The sequence below is a fragment of the Chrysemys picta genome, chromosome 24 (assembly GCF_011386835.1).
Source record: "Chrysemys picta bellii isolate R12L10 chromosome 24, ASM1138683v2, whole genome shotgun sequence".
Classification (NCBI taxonomy): Eukaryota; Metazoa; Chordata; order Testudines; family Emydidae; genus Chrysemys; species Chrysemys picta.
The window spans coordinates 16,133,440-16,159,359 of NC_088814.1; the positions used below are offsets into that span (position 1 = coordinate 16,133,440).

The following is a 25,920-nucleotide window of genomic DNA, read 5'->3' on the forward strand; positions in this document are numbered from 1 at the left end:
AACACAACAACAAGCTCGTAGGCGCACAATCAGCGAGCAATCAACAGGCAGAACCAGTGGACTGAACCAGCAGGTCACTGACTGCTCAGAGCTAAATTTCAAACCCAAACCATATTGTTTAGGGATTAGCGTGTGCCCGGACTGGAAGGGGTCTCAAAGTCTGGTGCTCAGGTTGGTAGGAGCAACCCCTTTTCTCTCATGTCAGCCACTGATCAGAGTGGTTACTTACCGGTGCAGTAGCTGTTCTCTGAGCAGTATTGGGCACATATATGCTCCCCCTGAGAGGGTCTATGCACCCAAAGTGCTCAAGAGTATCAGGTGCACATAAACTCCTTGTCACGGAGCGTGGGGGGGACACAGGGCCTGCACCCCCGGCTTCCTGCGATTCACCATGACTCTCAGCCAGCCAGTAAAGCAGAAGGTTTATTTAGACGACAGGAACACAGTCCAAGACAGGTCTTGCAGGCACAGACAAAAGGACCCCCTCAGTTAGGTCCATCTTGGGGTCCCAGGGCCCCACAGGCCCATCTGGGCTCCCCTTCATTATACCAGCCAGCTCCTGACACTCCAGCAGTGCAACGTATGTACACGCTCACTTGAAGGAGAATCAGCCCAGAGGTTGCTTAGTTGGACAGGTGGTCTATGAGCCTAGTTTTCAATGCCTGGAAGTTGCTTTCAGTGCAGCCTTGTGATAGCCAATTTGTGCCCTGAAATGATTTATAAACTCCTACAGAGGCAACTTCACTTTCAGCCAGCTGGACACCTCCACTAGGTGGAGGCTGACACTACTCCCTAAGTGATACAAACCGGCCGTGACATTCTCAGCTGACACTTCACAGAGGTGCTCTAAGGGTGTGTCTGCACTGTAACCAGGAGGTGGGATTGCAGAACTGGTGTGGAGCTAACAGTCAGCTTGCTGTAGACTGTTCTGCACTGCTGTCACACCTTCACCACCCAGGGGTATGTCTACACTGCAAGCAGGAAGTGGAGCGTGTACAGACATACCCCAAGTCAGCTTTGACCCAGCTAGCTCGAGTAACGATAGCAAGGAAGCCCTGGCAACAGGGCCAAGCCCCACCAGCCCAGGGCCCTGCACATGTATTCACACAGTTTCATCGCGATTGTTACACGCGTTAGCTTTGAGCTACCTCTATACACGCTGCACACACCCCCTCTAATCACACTGCCATGGTGACACTGTCAGCATGACCAGCCATTCTACAGCAGCTGGAGTTACGGCACCATGAGAGTTATTCTTGTGAGAACACAGTTGAGGGAAAGTGGGGGGGAATCTATCTGGAGCTCCTGCCCCATTCACTCCCTGTGCAGATATCCCATATGGTGGTAATAGTCAAACAGCCCAGGATCCCCCTGTATATTTTAGAAAGCCTCATACTGATGGAGTCTTTGCTTTGGTGCCCAGCAGCCTAGCGCATGGCACCTGGAGCAGAACAAATAACCTGGGTTTCAAGGGGTGGCTCTGGGCAGGGAGGAGGCCCCCAATGATGCAGATTCTCAAGCCTGGGACAGCTGCTGCAGGTGTGACAGAATAAGAAGTGTTCCCAAGGCTCAGGGTGCCGCTCCCTGCCAGAGGCCGGTCCCCACAGTACGGCTACTAGGGTCTTGTCCAGCCTACTTTCAGACATCTCGAGCCCGGGGCTTTCCCCAAGTCCACAGCTGAACTACACCTCCCTGCCGGAGCATTTTTCAAGAGCCCCAGCCTAGGTTTTCCTTCCTCCTCACACCACTCCCCTCGAGGTTCCGCTCAGCAGACACCTCCACAATGAAGATGCCACTCACCGAGGAATACTAGAATGCTTGACTAACCAGGAATCTAGGCCAGGGCTGGAGCAGAAATGAACCAACAGATGCTAGGGCCTTTGGGCTAGTTTTAAGCGTGGGCCTAATTAAATGGTGGGTTTGCAGTTAGAGGTCCACTTTCCCCCTCCCAAGAACTTCCCTTCCTGAAACTGATTAGCATATCCCTGGTGGGATGGGGAAGGGGGTGGAGCGGTTTGAAAGCCACTTTTCTGTAACCAAATGAGGCGATGGCCTGCAGGAACCCACTGACACCGCAGCAGCAGAGCTGAAGAAACCAGACAAGTCCAGTTACACAGTACCACACTACCAGACAATGCCACAAAGAGCTTCATTCTTTTCATTGACAGGTCAACCTGCATTTTTATTTATTTATTTATTTATTTTTTAAAACCTCAGTTTTGTAAAGTGTCTCCATGTACAACAAACAGTTCAACCCTATGGCAAACAGGGCAGCTTCCACCCCTCGAAGTAGCACCCATCCCACCCAGCACCCTAACAGCTTTTTGTTGTTTTGTTTTAAGTGGCATAGTTTTGCCTAGACCCTTTCAGGAGGGAGCGTATGTGCCACCGCTCTCGCCTTTCCTTCATCCTCTGTTCCCTAACCTGTGGTTCTTCACTGGACAGTGACAGGTAATAGCAAGCAGCACCTTCTTACTCAGGCAACTGCATGCATCGGTCAGATCCACGGATTCCAGCAACAAAAGCTTCCCCCACCTTGTACTCCTAGCGCTGCAGAGACATCCAGCCGCAGGGGAGGGACCTGGAATCTCACCTGGCTCCAGCAGCACCAGAACATTTAACCAAATTGCACCCGCAGATTGTCAAGGCCGGGGAGTCGGAGCTGGAAAGTATCAGAGGGGTAGCTGTGTTAGTCTGGAGCTGGAAAGCCATCTCTTACTTGCCAGGCAAATTTGATCTGGAATCGTCGAGACAAACATGATGCCCTTAGGCACCTTAGTCAGTTTACAGAGCAGATCCACACGCCAAGGACAGTAAGGAAAGAGGAGTGGCTTGTGGTACCAGGAACGAAAGTCCATCCTGTCAGCTGGAGATTAGAGGGCCTGCGCAGCTGACAAATGGGCATCTGTCACATGGAAGTTGGGTGCAAGTGATATGAGGCTACAATGAAGAGGACAACATTGTCGGATTTAAGGTGGACAAGATACACGAGGCGGAGATACTGGCTAAGGCTGGTGTGCCAAAGCGCAGGATATACACATCCTGCCCACCTGGATTCACGAGGGTTTACACTTTTACTCATCATTCAGATAAGTTCCCAGCATAGAAAGGGCAGCATTAATGCTATAAGTAAAATGTAGAGCTCACTAGCTTTCCAAACATTGAGGGCTGCTGCATTTTGCTCTAGTGTTTAGCAGAATTTGACACCAACAGGTTAACAAGAGGTGGAAGTTACTAAGGAGAAACTGGCAAAATTAGGTAGTGTCCCCTTTTAGATACCAGAATGAGAATCTTTAAGGGCTTGTCTACATTACCCGCTGGAGACTGGCAGCGATCAATCCAGTGGGGGTCAATTTATCACATCTAGACTAGATGCGATAAATTGACCACCAAGTGCTCTGCTGGCGACTCTGTTACTCCACCAGAGCAAGAGGCGCGGGCGGAGTCGACGGGAGAGCAACAGCCGTCGACTTCCCACAGTGAAGACACTGCGGTAAGTAGATCTAAGTACGTCAACTTCAGCTACGTTATTCATGTAGCTGAAGCTGCTTAACTTAGATCGAGCCCCCCCAGTGTAGATCAGGGCTAAGTGAGGGAACAGAGGGCATGAGTAAGGGTACATTTGAGTCACGGATATTTTTAGTAAAAGCCATGGACAGGTCCTAGGCAGTAAACAAAAATTCATGGCCCGTGACCTGTCCATGACTTTTACTATATACCCCTGACTGAAATGGGGGTGAGTGGAGGGAAGCACGGCTCAGGAGAGCACTGCGGGTGGGCTCCCTACCCAGCTCCAGGATCCACGTGCTGCCTCTGCTCCACCCCAAGCCCTGGCTTCTACATCTCCCACTGGCCTGCAGGTGGAGGCAGCATGTGGAGATAGGCGCTGATGGAGGAGAGCCCCCCACACCCCAACCCCCAGCCCTGAGCCTCCCCAAAGTCCTGCTGCTGGGGGACAGGGGGGCGTGAGACTGCCCCAGCAGCGGCCGGTGCGCCTGGTCCAGGGGCTTCCCAAGCTACTCAGGTGGCCCCCAGGCGAGGTGTACCAGCCATTGCAGAAGTCATGGAATCAGTGACAAACACGGAGCCTCAGGCGTGAGCAACCTTTGGGGTGACAGGCAATACAGCAGGTCCCTGGTTTACATCGGGGTTGTGGTCTTAAAAGGGTGACAATACCAAAATGACAGATACTGGGGACCCACTGGTACAACAGTGGCATAGGCAGGAGGGGACACTTGGTGGGCGGGCAATGACGGGGGGCAGAGGGGTAGGAGCAATCTGGCTGCCTCTCTCCCCTCTCCAGCCAGCCTTGTGGGGGAGGGGGGGCAGGGTGCAATAGATGCTCTGGCCAGGGGCTCCTGGAAAAATGTGCACCCCCGCACCCACCCAGGTCAGGGGCTTGGGGCAAGCACTGGGGGGGGGGGGGGGGAAGAGAGAGGAAGCAGAGCTGGGACTGGTGGGATGGGCCTGGGTGTTAAGTGGGTGGGGCGTGGCCCACCCATGGCTCCTCATTTCTGTCCCATATTGGTCGCTCCTCTATAGGGGAACGTGTTCCATTCACATCAGTCCCAATCCACAGATCTGTTGTTTGCAGTACTGTAGGTTGCAAATGACGGATATGCGGATCGGGACCGACGTGAATTGGAACACATTCCCCTATTGATGGGCGATAGATATGCGAAACAATGGATAAGGGGGAGACAAATACCAGGGACACTCTGTAGTAATGTCACAGCAACACACTGTCAGCTGCCGATTATAATGCCACGGTTTTCTTTATGGAAGACAAAGAAAATCCTGCCCCCCAGAAGGAGACAGGAACCAGAGTCCCCACTGCCAGTGAATTTGCGGCAGTTGACAAAGCATTAGGGTTTGGAATTCCTCGGCTCTGTGGAAAGAGGTTCCAACCCCACCAATGCTAACTCAGCCTTTCACTCCTCCAAGGTAGCAGAACAGTTCCATGTACTTTAGGGCTTCTGAAAACAGAAGTCATGGAGGCTCGCCATCAAAATTAGAAGTTGAATTCCCATGACACTTTTCTTAAGAGAAGAAGTGTAATGGAACGCAAGTCTCCCCTCTCCGTGGGAATGCCATGTGTTATTTGCTAGCTGGTTACTGCTAGATGCCAGAGCTGGCTGCATTTCAGCTACAACAGATATATACTCTCTCCAGGTTTGTTAAGTATTTTGGGATGAAACAAGTATAGAAATATCACTACGCTGAGCAGCAGTGTAGTGATACAAAAGTTCCACTCATCTTGGAATTCACATTTTCAAGAGCTTTGATTTTCTGATTCAGGATTTTTGATCATGTAACACAGCCAGAAGCATTAACCATGCAAGAGACCATTGGAGATTAGAGGCTTAATGTGCTTGCATCTTCTAATCAAGGCAGAGGAGAACTGTACTTTAGCCCAGCATTACTTGCACGTTTCACTAGAATTTGCAACATGGTCTGTGGACAAAGCACTGGCTGTAGTCAGGAGCCATGGGTTCTAGCCCCAGCTCTGCCATACATTCAGAGTGTGGTTTTGGCCAAGTCACTTCTTTGCTCTTGCCTCAGATTTCTGATCTGTAAAATGGGGATAATGATACTGACTTCCTTACAGTACTCTTAGCCATGGCTCTAACAGAGGACTTACATAGTACCTGTCATTCATAGACCTTGATATGCTCCATAGGGGTTAAATCTAGCTGCCATTCCTCCCATCTGTATTCTATCCATCATATGGACAAACTGACTCTCAAAAAGGTTAGTCAAGGCACAGCACATCAATGGCAAAGCTGGCAACAGAACCCAGGAGTCAACTCTCAAGCCTCCAGACCATGTATTCCCTTACTTGATATACACTGCTTACAATAATGAAAGAGTGGGATAATGCAAGGTCTCTGTGGACCAGAACTACAGAAGGGATGTTGAAATCAGAGGTGAATGGAAAACCCTTTCTGGAGAGTGGCCCTAATCCTGTTCTGATTAGAATCCACAACCTCAAAAACCAGAGTGCTGCTGGGAAGGGAAACGGAATACAATGATTTGACTAGAACCCTGAAACCCAGCCAGTTACAGCTTCTATTTTCCTCCACTGCTCTAACCTTAAGGCAGTGATGCTATTCAAAACTTACAGAAACAGAATTTTTCCTCCACCAAGAAAGAAGTTTGCCACCTCCTCAGCCACCATCTTACTACACAAGATCCCTAGCTTCCTTCCTCTAGCGAGTTCAACATCTGCTGACTTCATGTCGGAGTTCTGAGCCCGCTCCCCAGCATTCTCCTGGAAAGTGCTGATGCACAATAGTACAGTCCTGTTCCTCTCTGCAGAAGTTCCTCATTGCTGCATTCATTCGCAGCATGTACACAGCCCTCGCTCTAGAGGGCGCCCTACGAGGACAGTGCCTGTCTAGAGACTGAATCCAGACCGAGCAGCAAGGAGTTGATGCACTAAAGCAGGGAGTAGCTGAACCCTGAATCCTAGTTCAGTAGGAAACAGCCATAGCTACATTTGATGCTTATCAGGCAAAGCTGGTTGTGGGCTTCTGTAATTCCATGCTTCAACATAAGGAAGTGACCTCCAAGACCAAGAGCCTCATGGTCTATTCTCCAGCTGACCATGCTTGACTCTCCAGGTCCAACCGAAACTGCAGTCAGGAGCAAGGGTGCACTGCAGCTCTATCCCCGAGTCCGGAACCTCCATGTCATAGCGAACAGGTTGACCTTCCTTTGTAACAAGGCTGAAAGCAGAGGCTGGTATCTGTGAACCGGAGCAAACAAAGCTGAGTGGCACTTGGCAATCAAAGTCTAATTCAGTGCATGACAGGAATACTCTAGCTGGCTAACAGCGTTCTGATTAATGAAAAGTGCAAGGAGAAAGGGGTTCATGCTTGGCAGGGATCATGTCCTAATTCTCCTCCGGTGATAGACCATTTCAGAAGCCAAATATAGTTGGTATTTATCCTGCACTGGATTTCCGCACACAGTTTAGTGCCTACTGCTAGTTATTCATTAACCGGGATGGATGGGTTAGTTGTGACTCCTGTAGCCTTTTCTCTTTAGCTGGACCTCTTTGTTTTGTGATCCTTAAGTGAATGGCTTATCCCAAACGGGTACACGTCCAACAGTACAAATCCTTTACACTTCTACAGCCCCTTTATTCTGAGAAGGTCAAAGCGTTTTAAGATCAACAGCCTCACAATCCTGTGATACTGGTACCTGCCTTCCCTCACACCTTGCTAAGGCAGCCCAGCATTTACACTGGAAGTTGACAACACTCCCTCAGGGCCATTATAAATGGATGTGCAGCCATTTTCTCTAGCTGACATTCACTACATGCCTCTTCTATGCAAGCAGTATTCTAATTTCCCTAGAAAACCAGCAACGTTTCCAGTCAGAGAAAGAGCCCTAGAAGTCTGAACTCAACCCTCTCTCAACATTGTTTAAAAGTACTACACCTAAGTCAAGGGGTGTGTGTGCGTGTGCGTGTGCGCGCACTAGCGCATTAACCCCAAGCCACCACTAGCTGCCCTCTAGCAGTAGCCCACGATTGGCCAGCATGCGATGGCCCAACAGCCACCATCTGAATCTCAGCATTCTGCTTGCCCCTCACCTGGCTGCTTATCCCAGTAGCAATGTCTCCCACCTTGGTCCTGTGGAACTCTCGGATATGAAGATTTTCTCCACTTAGCAACTGGATCTGGATTTTCACTCCTGAAACAGAGAGCCATTTACTTCTACTGCAAGCTTGGTGGAGTTAGTGTCTCTGGTTCCAACGTACAAGTTGTTCTAAAGGAGATCAGTCAGCGACCAATGTCCTGGTAGGAGCCTGAGGTACAGGTTTTTGCCACTAAGTGTCTCATGCGCCCAGAGGCACTGCAAATGTGTCGGAGGCACAGAGCTGCACCCCTTGAAGCCACGCATTCAGCAGTTTTCCTCTGGCTGCCTTGCTCTGCAAGGGCCAGAGCACCCCATGAACTCACCAGGAGCTGTGGGCACAGCCTCTCTTGACTCTCATGTGCTTTTTACCAGATGAAATGTCACAGGCTTAGCAAGACCCTCTCCCACCTCCCAGGGATGGTTCCTTTGTTCCAATGGGGAGAAAAAAAATTGGAAAAAACTGCTACTCTCACACACAGTGGCTACTGAACCACCCTCTCCCCCTCAAGATATGGGGTAGCTCGGTCCACCCCATTTACATCAAGATTTGGAGACCCAACTAGACTCACCATTGAAATAGCTGGGGGTGTCCGTGTGCCGACTGCGATACAGCAGGTTGTTCCAGCTGAAGCTCTGTCCATCGGTCTGGCTGTTCCAGGAGTGAACCCCAGAGCTCATGGTGTCCCTCAGGCTCGGAGAGGCCTTCAGAGAGTTCTGAAAAAGTAACCGCACATACAGCTCGCTTCCCTGATCCTGCATATGCAAGGGCCATGTGGTTTGCCAGTACAGCACCGTAGGATTGTTACTATTAAACCACAGTGAGAGCACACGGAAGAACATTTCACCAGCACCCACCTTCCTGTGTCCAAAGAAGGGAGAATCCCCTCCACAGAACAGTCCCTAGGCCACCCACAGATCGACCCAGAGGTAATGGTAAAGGCAGCACATCTGCCAGGGGCCGTACTGCCACGTCTCCACTGCTGGTGACACTGTACCGCCTGTTTTACATCAGGAGGCAGATGCCTCTCAGATCCCAGCAGTGGTGCTGTGTGGTTTTTTATTCACCTTCTCGCTGGCATCAGACATGAGCGGGCTGTCAATGCTGAGACACGAGAGCATTTGCTCCTGCTCCTCCAGAGAGTACGGCTGTGACAGACTGTTCAAAAACAACTCTAAAAGCAAAAGGGAGAGGAAATGAGAGAGATTTGCAATTGTTCTGATCCCATGCCTCCCCAACCCCTCTCCCTTTTGCTGTAATTAATACTTTAAACCCTGAATGAAGGGTACTAAAGCAGCACAAAGCTCTTTACAAATATCACATTACCCTCAACTTCCCTGTGAGGTAGGTATTATTGTCCCCACTGTAAAGGGGGTGGAAACTTAGGCACAGAGCAGGGAAGTGACTTACACATCACTTGCCAAGCTAAGAGCCAGGAATGGCACCCAGCAGTCCCAACTCAGTACTCTGATCACAAGACACCCACCCCGGATCCTCCTGCTTTGTGTCTAGAGAACTCGTAGCCAAGCTGGAAGTTAAGACAGGTCCTAGTCCCTGTAATCCCTTGCCTGGAGAGTATTCAGAGCTCATAAGGTTGCAGGAATACTGGGCTAATGATCTGAGCACAGGGCCCCACAAATGCTAATCCCCACTTTGTGGTATCAAGCAAATCTCAAACAATTTCCTTATCTACTAGAGGAGCATTCTGCAGGAATACTGCCCTACTGCATCTGACAGGAACTTGCCAAGATTGTGTTCATAGAATATCAGGGTTGGAAGGGACCTCAGGAGGTCATCTAGTCCAACCCCCTGCTCAAAGCAGGACCAATTCCCAACTAAAGGCTTTGTCAAGCCTGACCTTAAAAACCTCTAAGGAAGGAGACTCCACCACCTCCCTAGGTAACCCATTTCAGTGCTTCACCACCCTCCTACTGAAAAAGTTTTTCCTAATATCCAACCTAAACCTCCCCCACTGCAACTTGAGACCATTACTCCTTGTTCTGTCATCTGCCACCACTGAGAACAGTCTAGATCCAGCCTCTTTGGAACCCCTTTTCAGGTAGTTGAAAGCAGCTATCAAATCCCCCCTCATTCTTCTCTTCTGCAGACTACACAATCCCAGTTCCCTTAGCCTCTCCTCATAAATCATGTGCTCTAGCCCCCTAATCATTTTTGTTGCCCTCCGCTGGACTCTTTCCAATTTTTCCACATCCTTCTTGTAGTGTGGGGCCCAAAACTGGACACAGTACTCCAGATGAGGCCTCACCAATGTCGAAAAGAGGTGAATGATCACGTCCCTCGATCTGCTGGAAATGCCCCTACTTATACAGCCCAAAATGCAGTTAGCCTTCTTGGCAACAAGGGCACATTGTTGACTCATATCCAGCTTCTCGTCCACTGTAACCCCTAGGTCCTTTTCTGCAGAACTGCTTCCTAGCCATTCGGTCCCTAGTCTGTAGCAGTGCATGGGATTCTTCCGTCCTAAGTGCAGGACTCTGCACTTGTCCTTGTTGAACCCCATCAGGTTTCTTTTGGCCCAATCCTCTAATTTGTCTGGGTCCCTCTGTATCCTATCCCTACCCTCCGGCGTATCTACCACTCCTCCCAGTTTAGTGTCATCTGCAAACTTGCTGAGAGTGCAGTCCACACCATCCTCCAGATCATTAATGAAGATATTGTTATATTTAAGGACTTCAGATTATTCTGATACTATTCCTGCAGCTTTCCAGCTCATTCATTAAGTGAAATAAGATGCCTGTCTACATCAGGAGAGAGCATATTCGTGTTATTCTGGGCAATGGAAAGGACTAAAACTTGACCAGTGCTCCTGCTGAACTTTCCGAGACACTAGAAATCAAGCTACTTGGCTGCTGGACACAGGAGACATACTTCCCATATTTACTTCTCCAGGAAGTTCACCAGTTTACCAGACAGATCTTGGCTGCACTAGTCAGTTTTTCCACAGCTCCCATCAATTATGCTTCATCCAACATAAGAACGGGGTTTGACGCAGCCAAAGTTAGATACCACACTCTATCTGGGGCATGTGCAAATTTTCGATAGAGTTTAGGCTCTGCAACCGAATGGGGCTGAGAAGCGTCAAGGCACTACAGCCCTTCATTAAGGAAGGCCAGGGAACCTAGAAGCATTAGTCTCAGAATCCCACAACACTGGTTCTGATGCACGTTCGTGATTGAGAACCACTCATCTTGATAATTTCGGGGGTTTAACAAATGGAGTTTTCCCTTTTCTTGGAAAAGTGAACAAAACCAAACCATTTCTGGGCACCAAAGAGAATAACTATGACATAAGCCAGAAAACAGCAGCAGCATCACCACATCCCAAGCTCTGTTAACAGTAGAGAGACAGGCTCCCTGTTACCTATTTCCAGCTGCTGAAGCTCCTGTTCCGAGATAGTTGTTGCCCGTTCTGAGGAGCTGCTGCTCTTGGTGGGGACAGGAGCCAGGGAGGAGAGGGAAAGTGGATCACAGATCCTAGGTAACTCCTTGCACAGATTCCAAGGGGTTACCCCAGTCTTCTCGGTCAGCTCCAGAGATGGTGGCTGCAAGGTTTGGGATAGGCAAGGAGCTGACCCAGGGCTAGCCAAAGTCTCAGAAATCAGGCTGACTGTTGGGGACAGGGAGGTGTGCAGATTGTTTTTTTCATCCAAAGATAAGCATCTAGGTTCTCTGTATTCTCGCCAAGGGTTCTTCACATCTCCCACTACAAAACAAAGGCATATACAGGACTGTTCTAGAGAGATGCAGCACGCTTCTAAAGCGGGAAGCACTGTATCTTGCTGTGGAATACCCAAGGGCTTCAAAAGATGAAGCCTGTAACTTCCCTGTAAGTCAGTTCCTGGCAGATTACAAACTCTCCAGGAGATGGATGAGATAGTCTCAAAGAAGGAACATTAGCGTATGGACAGGTTTTACTTAGGGATGTGACAAACACACTATTTTCAGATTTGCTATATACCAAACACCAGCTGTTTGCCGTTGGATAGTGGGAGACACATGGGGCTCTGGGTTGCCTACCACAGCCTTGGCTCACGCTAACATTAGCCTCACAGAGAGCACAACATCTGCTTCCAACAATGAAGAGGGATGCAAGAGAGCAATAGTGCTCAAAATAGCACTATCTGGCCTTTGAACTCACCATGGCTCCTTTCCTGAAGATTTATACGAACAGGGTCAGCTACAGGCCCCCGTCCAACCCCAGGGTGTTTTGCGCATACACGAGGAGCAGCAAGGCAGCACCAACAGGAGTCATTTTGTGCATTACTTGCATGTGGGAAAGGCTTTGCATCACAAGAAGCATGTTTCAGATGCGGCTGGTTTCTTCCCAGTTGTACTTAGTAATAAATGAGCATGACCTTAGAAGCAGGACATTCTTACCCTCCTGCAAAGCTATGTCAGCCTTAGTCTTCAACTCAGCCGCAGAAGCTCTTTTAAGTGGCTCCTTCTCTAGCCCTGCTTTAATGATCTCGACAGTGGAACGGTTACAGGAAGGTGGGATTTCCCTCAAAGGAGGTGGCTCCTTGACTATCTGTATCACATAAAACAGCAAGGGAAAGAGGTTAAACTGAATGAACAAACATTCCAGTCTGCTTCCAAAAGAGACAAGTTCTCCCCTAAGCTGGCCACATCCACCAGTTATCTGGGTCTCTTGATGCCATGGCTTAAAAAGCATGGAATCGGGATCAGAGGCCTGGTAACAATTCATTCTACAAATAGTTAAGAACGTTCACCTCAGTGATGAGCAAAGGAGAAACAGGAAGAAGCCAGTTGTTCATGCACACAAGTAACATAAGTAAGCTGCTCCCAAATTAAGACCACCACCACCTTCTAGTCCCCTATATGCACCTTTCAGATTTTATCCCTGTAGCTCACTCCAGCTTGCTAGCTAGAATCAGAGTTTGTCTGTCACTCTGGATTTCTGACAAAGCGTGCTGTTGGTCACTCACCTTTAAGCAAAGAGGGTGGTTGTAATACCGGGTCCAAGGATGACACCCATTAAGCATGTGCAGCATCATGCAGCAGCTGCTCCAGACATCCACCTTTGAGTCACAGCGTTTTCCCATTACTACCTCTGGAGCCATGTGAGTCTCTGTGCCAGGCATGTAGCACCCTAGGGACACAAGTCAAACTCAGAGATTGCCATCGACCTGCTGAGTGTACACTAAGAAGTAGTCAAAATGTGATCCAGGAGCCAAACGCAGCCCACAGGTGCCCAAAACTTTCATACAGAGCTATAGCTTACAAGGCAACTTGGCCCCAAAAGGGACAATACAGAACCATGGCAGAACCTTACCTGTCACCAAGCACTTCCCCAACCCATCGGGATGAAGGCGAGCAGAGTGGCCGAAGTCACAAAGGACAGCCCGGCTTCCATCACTGGATAAGAGCACGTTGTCCGCTGCCAGTGAAAAGGCTTAAAATCAATTTCCTATTCATTGAAGTCAGCCCTATACAAAAGAAGCCAAAGCCAGGAGCCAGAGTCCTTGTTGAACCCAAACCTAGGACTCTTCTCATGCTCACAAAAGTAAGCAAATACCAGCAACTAGAGCAAGGCATAATGCCATGCATGCGTCTGCCAATTCTGACCTGCAGAGTCCCCTCTACTCCAGGGTTGGGCCTCCCCAAGCACAGTCATGCCAAATGGAGGGGTAGAGAGGAATAAGTGGAGCTTACTATACTCACCACTTCTGACTGAATGTACAGCGCCTGAAAGGCTAGTGCACTAACCCGCTGAGCCACCCAGCAGCCATCTGGAATTAGTAGGAGCCTGTTCTGTCAGATGTTAAGAGGAAGAGGAGTAATAGGGTGTTTTACATGGAACCCTACCTTTGACATCTCCATGCAGAATGTGGTGAGCATGAAGATACTCCAGACCCTCTAATGCTTGACCCAGGTAACTGAGGGCTCTATCCTCTGGCAAGTAGCCACTTTGTTTAATCAGCTGCCCTAGTGAGCCACCTAGGAGAGAATTCAGAGTGCACACATTTCAGTCTTAGATCTGCCCAGTACTCCTCAGAAGCTTTAACATTCCTCCCTTTCTGCTAGGGCCAAAGAAAGCCCTAAGATCAGAGGGGTGACATTTGCCTCCCACGAATGGGAAAGTTCCTGTTATTTATTCCCAGAGTTCTTGCTGTCCAAGGTAACCTCCATTTTTCAAGTCCTTTACTTTGGTCTCACATAACTCAGTGACCTCACAGCAACCAATTATCAATCTGACAGGACCAACCCCATCCAGTCTCTTCTGGTCATCAACTGATCCCTGAAGAGGCTGTGCTTTCTGTTGCCCCTGGTTGAGAAGAGGAGCTGTGTGCAGGGGAAGTATCAGGTTCAACACATGCTCCCTGCTCCATACCAGTATATTACATGAGATCAGAGAGATTCATTTCACAACTTTGGTCTCAGTAGCAAACACTGTAGCATCAAAGGAGACAGGTGCTTGCTTTAGTTATAGGCTTGGAGGAATTTTGTCGGCTTTCTAGTTTTAGAAATATAAATCCAGAAGTGGGAGGATCACTCAAAATAGATGTCCATTTCTATGTACTAGTGGTGTTGACCTGCCACAGCCGCCAGCCCCCCTCCCCCAAGAAATTAACTCTAGAGAAAATCCAGAATACCACCAAAGGGATAAAAACATTTAAAATTGTGGCCGGGGAGGAAGGGGGGATGGGGAAAAGAGGGAAGACAAGGACATCAATGCCCACTTTGTTTGATGGTTACAAGGATGCTTCCATCTTCCTTACCCTCCATTAGCTCCATGAAGATAGTAACCCAAGGACCTTCCTTCACAGCTCCATACAAAGGGACAACTTTGGGACTTGTTACTCCAGCACATGTCGTCAACTCCTCTGCACGAAAGTGTTCGACTTGCACCTGGAGAAACAGAGAAGAAAAACTGGAGAGTCAAGATGTTGGATTCCAACAGCTCAGCTAGATCTGTACCAACACCCTCCCCTTAAAGGATTCCTTTGGAAATGCAGCTCTGCCCTCCACACGTGGGACAGCACCACTCAAAATTCTGGCCAAACGCACTCTCTCTGTGCACTAGAACAGATTATCTCTGTTCCACAGCCAGAGCCAACTGGACTTTAGCAACAGAGGACAAGAGAGACAGTACTAGGTGTTTTGAGCCAGACACTTTTGAAGAAAGAAAGAAATGCACTACAAGAATCCCTAGCACTCAAAGCTACATAGCATTTTAAAAATGGCCAGAAGACACAGCTCAGGCTTCAGTGCCCTCTCCCCAGAATGCCTCCTCCCCTTGGTCTCCAGATTATGGCTGAGAATAACATTTTGGAAGGAAGATAAAATCAGCTCTAGTTGTGTCTTGTTTAAAAGGGAAACTGGTAACTTCACACACACTTCAGTCTGAACATTTATCTAGCCCAACACATTGCTCAAATTAGAGGAAAATTTCCTGTCAATCTCACTTTTCAGTTTGCTCTGTACATTTGATAGCACACACTGTAGTCAGTGTCCCTGTTTGTGCGTGTCTTTCATACAACAGGAAGAAAACATTTTTATAAATACCAGGAAAATGTGATGTTAAAAGCCACAAAGGAGAAGAAAAACCAGGGGAGGTGTAGCACCCAGAATAACTTGTAAGTAATTTTTTGAAATAGACTCGATTTCAAGTTCTCTTTATATGCCCATGTACAGTAATCTGCTCTATTTATCACCACCTCTTTAGGCAGTAGCTATGCTACACAAGAAAAACTAAGTAGAAAGTTGATTCACATCAGTAGGCCAAACAAAACAAAACTAGACACTGCTGAAGACAAGAAGGAAACCATGACTCATTTGGACACTGGTGGGAAAAGGATGCATCATGTTTCATTGTTGTCAATGGTCCAGCCATAGCTGGATTGATTGAGTTCAATCTCAAGAATTTAAAAGCCAGATGCTGAAATCAAGTTTGATAAGACATGGGTAGGTAGCTCAAGTTCCGTAAAAACAGAGGTGGTATTAATTTCGGGCAAGCCAGGCATTGCACCTCATTTCCACACAGGGCCTGCTCCAGCTTTGTTGCCGCCCCAAGTGGGGGAGCAAGGAGGGGGGGGGGGGGGGGAGAAGAGATCCACAATCAGCAGCCGGTCTACTGCGCCGCTTCATTCTTTGGCAGCGGGTCCTTCACTCCGAGAGGGACTCACTGCTGAATTGCCACCGAAGACCCGGACATGCCGCCCTTTCCATTGGCCGCCCCAAGCACCTGCTTCCTTTGCTGGTGCCTGGAGCCGGCCCTGTTTCCACATTAGTGACTTTAAAGTATCATAACTTGGATCTTCATATTTCTTAATTGCTGGTTAAAATCCACCTATTTTTGACTATGAAGAAATGTGTTCAGTCAGAAATCTATTCCTTTATCTATACAGCTGCCTTCTGAAACCTGTGGGTAACATTTTCAAACACTTAAGTCCCATTTTCAAAAGTGACAGACATTTTTGAAAATTTTACCCTGCAGCAACTAGGACCTGGGTGGGGAAATAGTATGTGGGGCAGGGGATTGGGGTACGGGTGCAGGAAGGGTCTCCAAGCAAGGGATTGGGACAGAGGAGGGTGCGGGGTGTACGAGGGGGCTCAGGGCAGGGGGTTGGGGTGCAGGAGGGGTGAGAGGTGCACAGGGTAGGGAGTTGGGGTGCGAGGTGCAGGCAGGGGGCTTAGGGCAGGGAGTTGGGGGGTGGGGTACAGGAGGGGTTCAGGCTCTGGCCCCGCTTACCTCAAGCAGCTCCAGGGTGGCAGCAGCGCGCACTGGGGCCAGGGCAGGCTCCCTGCCTGCCCTGTCCCGCTCCAGGAAGCGCTGTGGCCCCTGGGGAGGGGGCGCGGAGGGCTCCAAGTGTGCTGCCCTTGCCGCGCCTCCAGGTACTCCCCCAAAGCTCCCATTGGCCACAGTTCCCCATTCCCAGCCAATGGGAGCTGCGGGAGGCAGTGCCTGGAGGCAAGGGCAATGCATGGAGCCCTGTGCCCCTCACAGGAACGTGGTGGTGGCAGTGCCGCGGGCCGCATCCAAAGCCCCGAAGGGCCAGATCTGGCCTGCGGGCTGTAGTTTGCCCACCCCTGAACTAGGACAATAAAACTGTAGCAAAATTATCTGAGTGCATGTGTTTGCCAGGTAGATAATTAACCCAAATGAAGAGATTTTGTATGTTATGACATCGGCATCACTTGCTCGTGTAGTGGCCATAAGTCATTGTGTGTGTCTATTTTTTAAATGTACTAGGTATCATGGCAAATTTTAGTACTGCAGCATTTTTTGGTTTGTATTAACTCTCTCTCCTGCACAGCTCACAAGTGAAACATGTCAGCAGAGATCAGATGTATTATTTTTTCAACTTGGCTAATTATATTTTTGCTTGTTTGTCTCCACCAGGTAATCAGTCAAGTTGAGATTTATTTATTTATAGTATAGAAAAACAGTTTTTAAAAAGTGAAAATACATACTCAAAAGGATTCTGAACCCAAACTTTCTAAAAGTCAGTTCCTCCCACACTCTTGACTAGAGTAATATAGGGGGTAAAAGTATTTTTTAACAGCCAACAGAAAGTACATGCACTCTGATATCTAGAGGACTATGTAGTGAGATTATGAGAGAATGCAAACTTGTATTAATATACCTACCTACAAAAGTGGGGGCATAGCTAAGACAAATCTTCAAAGAAATTCCCAAGTTCTATGCGCATCAAGCAACATTTCATGAAAACATCTGACTTTGTTTACTATACAATATCTAAAACATGCTGGACCACGTAGGATCCTGGAAAAGTATAGTTCCTTTGCAGAGCCCAGAATACAAATTCACTACACTTTACAGGCATTGTTTAAACAGAATATGCAAATGATAATGCCGAGAAAATGCCTTAAAATTAACCCCCTTTTAGGGTATAGGCAGCCACACATTTTTCCAGGATACACTCATCCAGTATAGAAAGGAGCACCTAACCTTTTGCTCTTTGCTTTTGGACACATTTTAAGAATACAGTTAGATTCATGCAGCAGCTAAAAACATACTTCTGATCTTTAAGATTACCCAGAGTCCACATAGCTTCTCTCAGCTCACAGTAACAAGTGAACCTCACAGAATGCTGTGAAGGTCGATAGAAGACTATCTGATCACTGAAATACAGGCTCCCTCACCTCAGACAAAAGTTCTGTTTGGCGTTTCCGTACCAATGCTTTGCAGTTTGCCCTTGGATGCACAGCCTCATTAGCACTGACTCTCATATCTAGAGTTCTTGGGAGTTGGAATGAAAACAGACCCAGCTTTTACTTTCTTGGTGCCTTCTTTTTTTGGACATATCAAGCTTTCCTGTTTTCTTAAGTTACCTTTTTGGCAGCACACTGAAATCCCGTCTGTTTGTCCTCTATTTTGTACACTTCCCCAAAAGAGCCAACACCCAGAGAGTCCTGGCACTTGGTCCAGTGAACCTCTTCTCGGTATTCATAGTCCACCGGCTTTAGTTTCTAAGGATTAGAAGTAAAGACAAGATGAAGCAAGCATGCAGGAACATGGCTGCCAATCTGCTGTGTCAAGTCTAAGAAGGAGAGCAAAGAGTTGGGATTTTCAAAATAAACTAGAAGAGTTAAAGCAGCAAAGAGTCCTGTGGCACTTTATAGACTAACAGACGTATAGAAGCATGAGCTTTCGTGGGTGAATACCCACTTAAAGCTCATGCTCCTAAGTGGGTATTCACCCACGAAAGCTCATGGTTCTATACGTCTGTTAGTCTATAAAGTGCCACAGGATTCTTTGCTGCTTTTACAGATCCAGACTAACACGGCAACCCCTTATAGAAGAGTTAAGGGTCCCAGAATCACTCAGTACCACCTCTGGGATGGGATTTTCAATTATTGCCTTCAACAAGCCCTCCCCTCCCTCTAGATTTCTTGGGTCACTGGTTGGGTCTCTAGGATCAAAATGACTATCCCTCCGTCCCAATGAGAAAATGAGCCATCCCCTGGAGACCTAAAGATTTCTAGGTAACTAGTCTATCTTTTAAAGGCTGTCCTTTCCACAGGCTGAGCAATGCAATACACCCACTGGACACTGCTGTAACAGCTAATGCAACAAGATCCAGAAGTTGAAGCAGGTGGATATTTTGTGCTGCACGATTTACATGTGCTTCCATTGTCCCAGGAAGCCCTGCCTATGCAATGGGTATTTAGCTGTGTAATCACCCAGCTTGTTGGTACGTGGAACAAACAGGTGCAGGTGCAAGGGAAAAATCTTGCAGGTGCAGCTTATCAACCCTCTGACTACTGGATTCAAAATAAACTGCAAATTGCCTATGGCAAATAAAAGCTTATGACCCATTCACCCATGCGGCCCTTTTACCATTGAAAAAATAATCAAAAGAAATCTTTGAAGACTGGCTATGTGCCAAACTTCTTCCTACTATAAACACCCACTATACCGAGCTCTTGATGGCTCTCACTGAGGCATTATAAGCCACACGGAACTATGAAGGACATTGCAGATTGCAAGAGTTAGAGTATTGCTTAAATTCACGCACACTCTCTATGGGAGAAATTACACCACTACAGATATGACTCCATCTCTGAGTTAACTCTACTGAAGTCTTTTCCCTGCATCACTAAGGCATGTAGATGTGTAAATTCACAGTCCTATTAAACAGAGATGGACACACTGCCTGCCACCAGGCTGAAAGTATCACCTCAGTAAGCAGCACCCCCTCATTGTCATCTGTCTCTTGAAACTGCTCCTTCAAATCCAGACCGCCTCCTCTCCACGTCTTGGCCAGGCTGGCTAAGTTCTGCGGCTCACCGAGACTCACGCTCCCCTTAAGAGCATCCACCAAATATTCTTCCACAGAAAGTTTGTCCAAGTTGGTTTCCAGGGACTGGCTGACACATTTTGGTAAGCTGCATTCTAAGCTTAGGCCAGAAAAGCAACGCTCACCATTCACACAGGCCCGATCATCAAGGAGATTAATCTCCCGAGGATTAGGTTTCATGGCACAAAGAGGACTGTAAGGGAAGGGATGGAGAGTCTCTGGCTGAGGCACAAAATCACCCTGACAGTGTAGCTTCCAAACATGGTTCAGGCACTGTACTGGGCTTATCAACTTGTGCAATTCTGGTCTGTGCAGGTTCCTTAGCGAATGGAGTTTGCCTATGAGCAGAACTTTTCTAGGTTTCTCAAATGGTATCTGATCACAAATTGAGTCCTTGCAAGGTTCTGAAAAACAGGAGCTGTTACTGAAGAGAGTGTTTTGGTGAGTTTCATCCTCCTGGAACACAAGAGGAAGAGAGTTAGGCAGGAACTCTAACAATAAATCCAGTCTCAAAATTCAAATTCACCTTCAAAGAATTATATTAATCCTATGATTTCCCCTCCCAACCCTGGGCTGAGCTTGTCTCTCTCACCTGGACTGGGATCGGTGTACAACTTTCCTGTTCCGGAGTTCTGGGCCCTTGCTTAGCAGAGACCAGTGTTTGTATTCTGACCCTGGATCTTTTCTTGCGACGTTTCTTCCTGCCTTTCCCGCGATGCCTTGCCCTCCAGCAGGCTGGTGCCATTTTCCCTTCGGTAGCATGGGCCACATTGTTCGGGATTTGATCAAGACTGTCTGACCGGCTACCAACAAGAAAAGCAAAGGACACATTTTAATATGACAAACAACAGGAGCACATCTTCCCTGGCCAATCATTGCCAATGAAACCAAACCAGACAGGAATGGACATTACCAATACTGCTTTCTCAGTAGGGAAAGTTACAAATGTAGCAGCATATTTGGCATTACACAGGAAAAAGATGTCATGAAAGAAGGTAGACAGCACTGGGTCCACTAGAAAACATTGTCAACGTATTTTGGAAGGTATAGATTAGCAAGGCCGTGGCGGGGAGACTATTGGAGCCACTGGCAGTAAAAATCATTGCCAAGTTGCTTTATTGGCACAGACTTGCTGTGTATTGCATGTATGTTTAATTATTAAGTTCACAATCTAGCTTAATTAAAAGAAATCTGTAAGTGTGCTGAGAACAAAGACCTTTAAATTTGCTTTTTAAAAGTAAGTAGAGTTAAAGAAAGGATCTGGACCAATTATTTTACAACAGAGTAGTCAAAATTTAAGCCAAAAACCTCTAGTCTGTGATGACTGCTACAGTAAAACGAAGCTAGTTTTACTAGGAAAGCATAGCTATGCAAACCAGCACCACCCAGAGATTTCTCTTTCAGAAGACAAATATTTACTTTATTAGTCATTCATTAGTCACCAGCCATCAGAAGTTGTTTGTTTTCATCTAACAGCAATGGCAGGAGAAGAAGAGGTGAGACTGCTCCTCACATGAAGAATTTCTAATTGTAGGTAAGTATCATGTATTGGTCCAAGCAGTGTAGCCATCTGCCCTTATTACTCTTTATGCAGTACCCATAGAGTTTTTCACAGCTTTTTCAATCATTCCCAGAAATCTCTTCTATCACTGCACATTTAGCTGATTTAGCAGCTGAGTTGTGAGTGCTAAGCTCATGACGAGATGGTAGCACTAAGCATAGTGCATGTTTCTTTGTACTTCTTACACACTTAAGGGATTAAATGATGTGACAGCACAATTTGCACTTTTTCAAAGGTTGCTGGCATAGAGGAAAACATCTACTGCACCAGTAGAAGGTAAGGCAGCAGTGGGTATAAAACAGAAGTGTCAAGCATACAGCCCTGTGAATCAGATCCACTCCCCTGGAAGCTTTCATCTGGTCTGTGGTGCCCTTAAACCCATATCAAAGCAATCCAGACTGGAACTTGTTCTGCAGGGCTAGGAGGAAGCTGGGCACTTGCTGAAAATGAGGAAGCTTATACCTGATTGGCCACAGGTAACCAAGCCCCACCATCTCTTACTCCAGAGCAACAACTCCTTTCGCTGACACCATCAGCACTGAGCTCTGCTTCCAAGTTCCCCATCAAGCCGCTGCTGCTCCTCATCTCAGCCAAGGCAGAAGGGCCCCAAAGTTCCATGTCCCCTTCCTGTGGCTGCTGCTCCCTGCCCTTCAATTTCCCTCTCCTGCCTTTCTCTTTCCCTCTCTGGATTCCTGGCACTGCTACTGAGTCCTGCAACACCAGACTTGTAGGTGTGGGTCCTTCTCCTCCCACCTTGCTCTTCCTGCTGCTGTTTCCAGGGAACAGGACGCTGACCTGCACCATCATTGCCCCCACCAGCCAATCCAGCCTACCACAGCTTTCCAGAGAAAGGATGCATGAACCTGGCTGAAGATACATTCTTCAGTCAGAAAAGACTGAAAAATGTCCCTTACCATGAACTTTCTTCCTCCAACCCATGGACCTAAACTGAAAGGGTCTTTCAGCTCCCACCTCAGGGTGATTTTGGTGTAACTGTTCACTGGGAAAGAATCAAGATTCTAGGGACGAACAAGGATGACTGCAAGATAGCTACACACATAGCCCTCAACATGCTTTGTGGGGCAGCATGTCACAGGACAGGATGTGATGCAAACGTAGAGAGGTTGGGAAAGTTACCTGGGTAAAAAAGTGTTGCAAGTTCCCCACACTCCTTAGAAAAAAAAGAGTTAATCAATTCTAAACAGAGTTTCTTTAAATAAACTGTAGCAGTATATAAAGGAGCACCACTGAAGTAGAGTGATGTGAGACCAGTAAATATTTATATGATTTCAAGAGAAACCAGAGTTATTTTAAAGGCCTCTCACCTGTAACGTTTACTATCAGCTATGAAAGGCCTCTCTGAAAAGGTGGGGCTGAACTCCTGGCTGTTCTCACCTGTAGGAGAGAAAACAAGATCACCATAAAGCTTAAATACTAGACAATGGTCTCCACTGATGGCAGAAAGTGTCTGAACAAGGAGATGGTGGTAACATCTTGCTGAACCAAACAGTAATTCAGGAAAATAAGTCACCATATTGGTCATGACCAGGGATCTTAGAAATCAGGGTACCACAGAAAAATACAGAATTTGCATTTTAACAGAAAATCTTTAGTTTTTACATTTTGTGGAGGAAAAAAACAAACAAAAAAACACCACACATCTATAGTAGAACCTTGCGCCACCAGCACACACACAGGAATATGGGGAATTAACACTGACAGCCATGGGCATCAGGGTTCCTGCTGACAGATTTCGTTTTAACCACACACACACAAACATACCCAAACACACAGATTTGGGTGTGTTTTTTAATTGGAGATTTTTTTTTATCTGGGGGGGGAGGGGAGGGATTCATCATGGAACACTAGCATCCCTGGTTATGACAGATTATGAAGAACTACAGTATTTTTTCTAACATCAAACACTCCCCAAACACTAGGAATCTTCCCTCCCCTTGCATCTTCTGGAATTTTCTCAAGAAATTCAGGACCTACTGCCATAGAATGTTCATTGCTGGACATAAAATCAGGGACCAATTGCCCTGGCTTGGGACTATAGTGTGAGTAGGTGCTGCTGTAGGAGCAACCTTATGCAGCTCTGAGAATACCCCCTAGTCATGGCCTGTAACAACCCTGCTATTCCATTACTTGGTCTTTATTCAGCAGAGACTGCCACAATAGTCAAAGGTTTGGTGATCTGGCTAAATGGGAACTGGAAAATGATCACCAGATCACCAAATTCACCCTGCCTGCAATCACAAAGACAGATTCGAACCCAGCTCTCCAGAGATGCAAAGCTGGTGAAATGCCCCACTGCACTACCTACTCCCCTCAACAAAAAGCATCACACTGGGCAACTTACATTCAGCCTGGGCGATGATGGAAATGGATGCAGAACCCCCTTCTGTCTCTTCTTTTGCTGTTCCTTTGGTGATCACATCTTTCAGGATCTTCCATTGACTGTGGAAGGCAACTTTCTCTGAATCTTCTACTTTGCAAACACTGCTCTGCTTCTCACTCACTGTTTCACTCAGCCCTTTAGTAGCAGAAAGCTCCTTTTGGTGCCCGATGGTGGGGTCAGGAGCTCCTTGGCATGCAATTTCCATTACAGCCATTTCATAGGTTCACAAAGACACTGCATAAAAAAAAAACAAAAAACTTGTTATAATATTTTATCCTTCTGCAGATTCTTTCACTCAAGAGTCTCAAACAATTAAGTTTGAACATCTACATGAAGCAAGGGATAGCTTAAGTTTTGGTGGCATCATATGTTCCCCCAGGTCTCACAGAACAACCTGGGAGCTGTGAATAGAACTCTGGCATCCTGGGTCCCAGTTCCCTGCTCTTACCACTAGATCAGATCTAAATAAACTATTTCAGGTATTAAAAAGAAAGAGAGGAGACTAATCTAGGTTAAGACTGAAGATTTTTCCTTCATCTCATATTCATGTGGCCTAACTACAAACAGTAATTGAGCACAACCGTTTCAAACCCCCGTCCTTTTAAAGAGGGAATGGTCACTTATCTCCATTCTGTTTCCTGAATGATTTATCTGGCGGATCTGCAGCTTCCATAGTCTCTGCACATCCCCTTACAACCTGTACTTTTGAAATGGTCAATATTCCTGGCTGTTCTCTCCCCTGCACTCCCTACCATCTTTGAATATTTTTCTTACAGTTTTTGTGTTAAGGGTGGTTGTTTTGGAGGGGGAGGGAGTTTGAGTTTGTTGGGTTTTGTATATTAAAAAGAGGAAAGTATGTTCTAGCTATTCCTTGCCTGTCATGAGTCATTTCCTCATTCCAATCCATCCACCAGTAAGAACGAGATCTTAAAGCAAATGCTTCTTTTATTAAACAGCTTGTGAAAATTCAGATTCCTATAGTAAGTGTAGACAGATGAATATTATAAGTCCCATGCTCTCCCTTCCCCCCCCCAAACGTAAGACAGGGAAAGGTGATGTTTAAATAAACCCCAGTGAAAGCAGAAACACAGGACTATTCCAAGCGCATGCTCATCAGCTTACTGAGTATCACACAGCACTCAGACTCTGCTTTTGCTGGTCACTGCCTGGAGTAACAGAACTGAATCCAAACTTGCCCCTGGTGACTGCAGGTATGATCCTCAAAGGAGCACTGAGGGTGCTTAGCACCTCTCAGGATCAGTGCCTAAAGGGCCACCTTAGGAAAGAAACGAACTGTTTGGACCCAAGTGCACATACTTTTGTGTGGTTAGCAAATAAGGCCCCCAACAGCCTAGCAAGTATACAAGATAAGTCAACAAGAACCGCATTCAGAGGCTAATTGAACACAGATCAGCTGCTATGAGAAAGATGTGCTGGTGACAGAATCCTTCTCACTACACTAACTCCCCTCTGCCTCTTCTCTACAGAAATAATGTCAAGTCCAAGTGCTCTGAACTAATCTCCCGGGGCAGCAGAGAGTCAGCCTGCCAAACGACTGACTCAAGCCACCAGTGACCTAGTAGACAAGTTCAGAGCTATGCTCGAATTCACATTCTCCTAATTTGCAATAAACTTCCTTCGGACTCTCTCCTTACCTTCCCCTCACCCTTCCAAGACCCAGGGATATATCTGAACCCTACCCCCCAAAAACCACAAGCTAAATCATCAGTATCTTTCCCAAAAACTGCACCTCAGTTTTGTTAAATACATTTAGGGAGACTGAACCATCACATCAACTCCTGGTTCCCTTGAAATGGAAGGGAATCACACAGATATACTGACATTTAAGTCAGTGCGAGGAAGATTTATTTTGTGTGTAAATTAAAAAGGAGGAATACCAGTCTTAACAATAGGAATCCAATGTAGCTAGTATAAACAAGGCTCTTTATTAAATACACTGTAGAGTCAACGTAAGTGATTCAAGTCAATGGGGCTGTGAAGGAGTAAAAATCAAAAATTTGGATGAGTTCACCTGTTACCTCAAATTATACTGTAATGCTAATTTCAGTTTCCAACTAAGGACAACTAAGCTGTGGGAATTCTCACAGATATGGAGTTGGAAATGGGAGACTGAATAAAGAGGACTGGCCATCATGTTTATAAGCACCACATTCCCTGGAACCACAGGTTCCAATCCCAGCAAAGGAGATTCAGCCGTTCCCACATATGTAAACTCTGTTCCACGCACAGTTGGAGGTGTTAATCCCGAAAGGTGCCAGGTATCCACAACTCTTACTGATTTGGTTGCAGGCATTTACCACCTCTTGGCATACAGCTTTTTTCAGTTACATTTTAGAGAAAAGGTATTTTGGCACCTAACTAATTGAAATCAATGGGAGTTAGGTGCCTAAATACCTTTGAGGATCTGGGCCAAGGTCCTGTGGGCTCTGAACAGACATTAAAGATTTCATAGCACTATTCATAAGAGAAGTTTGCGCCAGGGCTCC

At 47.0% G+C, this 25,920-nt stretch overlaps 1 protein-coding gene across 6 annotated transcripts in view; it reads right to left on the minus strand.

Annotated features, from left to right (window-relative positions):
* Positions 1 to 2,155: 2,155 nt before the first annotated feature.
* MAP3K14 (mitogen-activated protein kinase kinase kinase 14) overlaps positions 2,156 to 25,920 on the minus strand; it is a 29,762-nt gene continuing 5,997 nt past the window's right edge. For 2 of the 6 annotated variants that reach the window (XM_042844805.2, XM_065577662.1), the window contains exons 2-15: positions 23,375 to 23,647; positions 22,338 to 22,407; positions 20,044 to 20,254; positions 19,332 to 19,907; positions 17,983 to 18,120; positions 14,406 to 14,535; positions 12,959 to 13,063; positions 12,612 to 12,775; positions 12,043 to 12,193; positions 11,027 to 11,368; positions 8,713 to 8,819; positions 8,217 to 8,361; positions 7,601 to 7,701; positions 4,753 to 6,748 (exon numbers count right to left, since the gene is read on the minus strand). In XM_042844805.2, the coding sequence (XP_042700739.2) occupies positions 6,584 to 6,748; positions 7,601 to 7,701; positions 8,217 to 8,361; positions 8,713 to 8,819; positions 11,027 to 11,368; positions 12,043 to 12,193; positions 12,612 to 12,775; positions 12,959 to 13,063; positions 14,406 to 14,535; positions 17,983 to 18,120; positions 19,332 to 19,907; positions 20,044 to 20,254; positions 22,338 to 22,407; positions 23,375 to 23,627 (2,658 nt within the window). In that variant the 5' untranslated portion in view covers positions 23,628 to 23,647 and the 3' untranslated portion in view covers positions 4,753 to 6,583. Of the gene's footprint in view, positions 6,749 to 7,600; positions 7,702 to 8,216; positions 8,362 to 8,712; positions 8,820 to 11,026; positions 11,369 to 12,042; positions 12,194 to 12,611; positions 12,776 to 12,958; positions 13,064 to 13,491; positions 13,624 to 14,405; positions 14,536 to 17,982; positions 18,121 to 19,331; positions 19,908 to 20,043; positions 20,255 to 22,337; positions 22,408 to 23,374; positions 23,648 to 25,920 lie in introns of all 6 variants that reach the window. The other 4 variants (XM_008167576.4, XM_008167577.4, XM_042844806.2 and 1 more) reach the window with 4 other exon arrangements.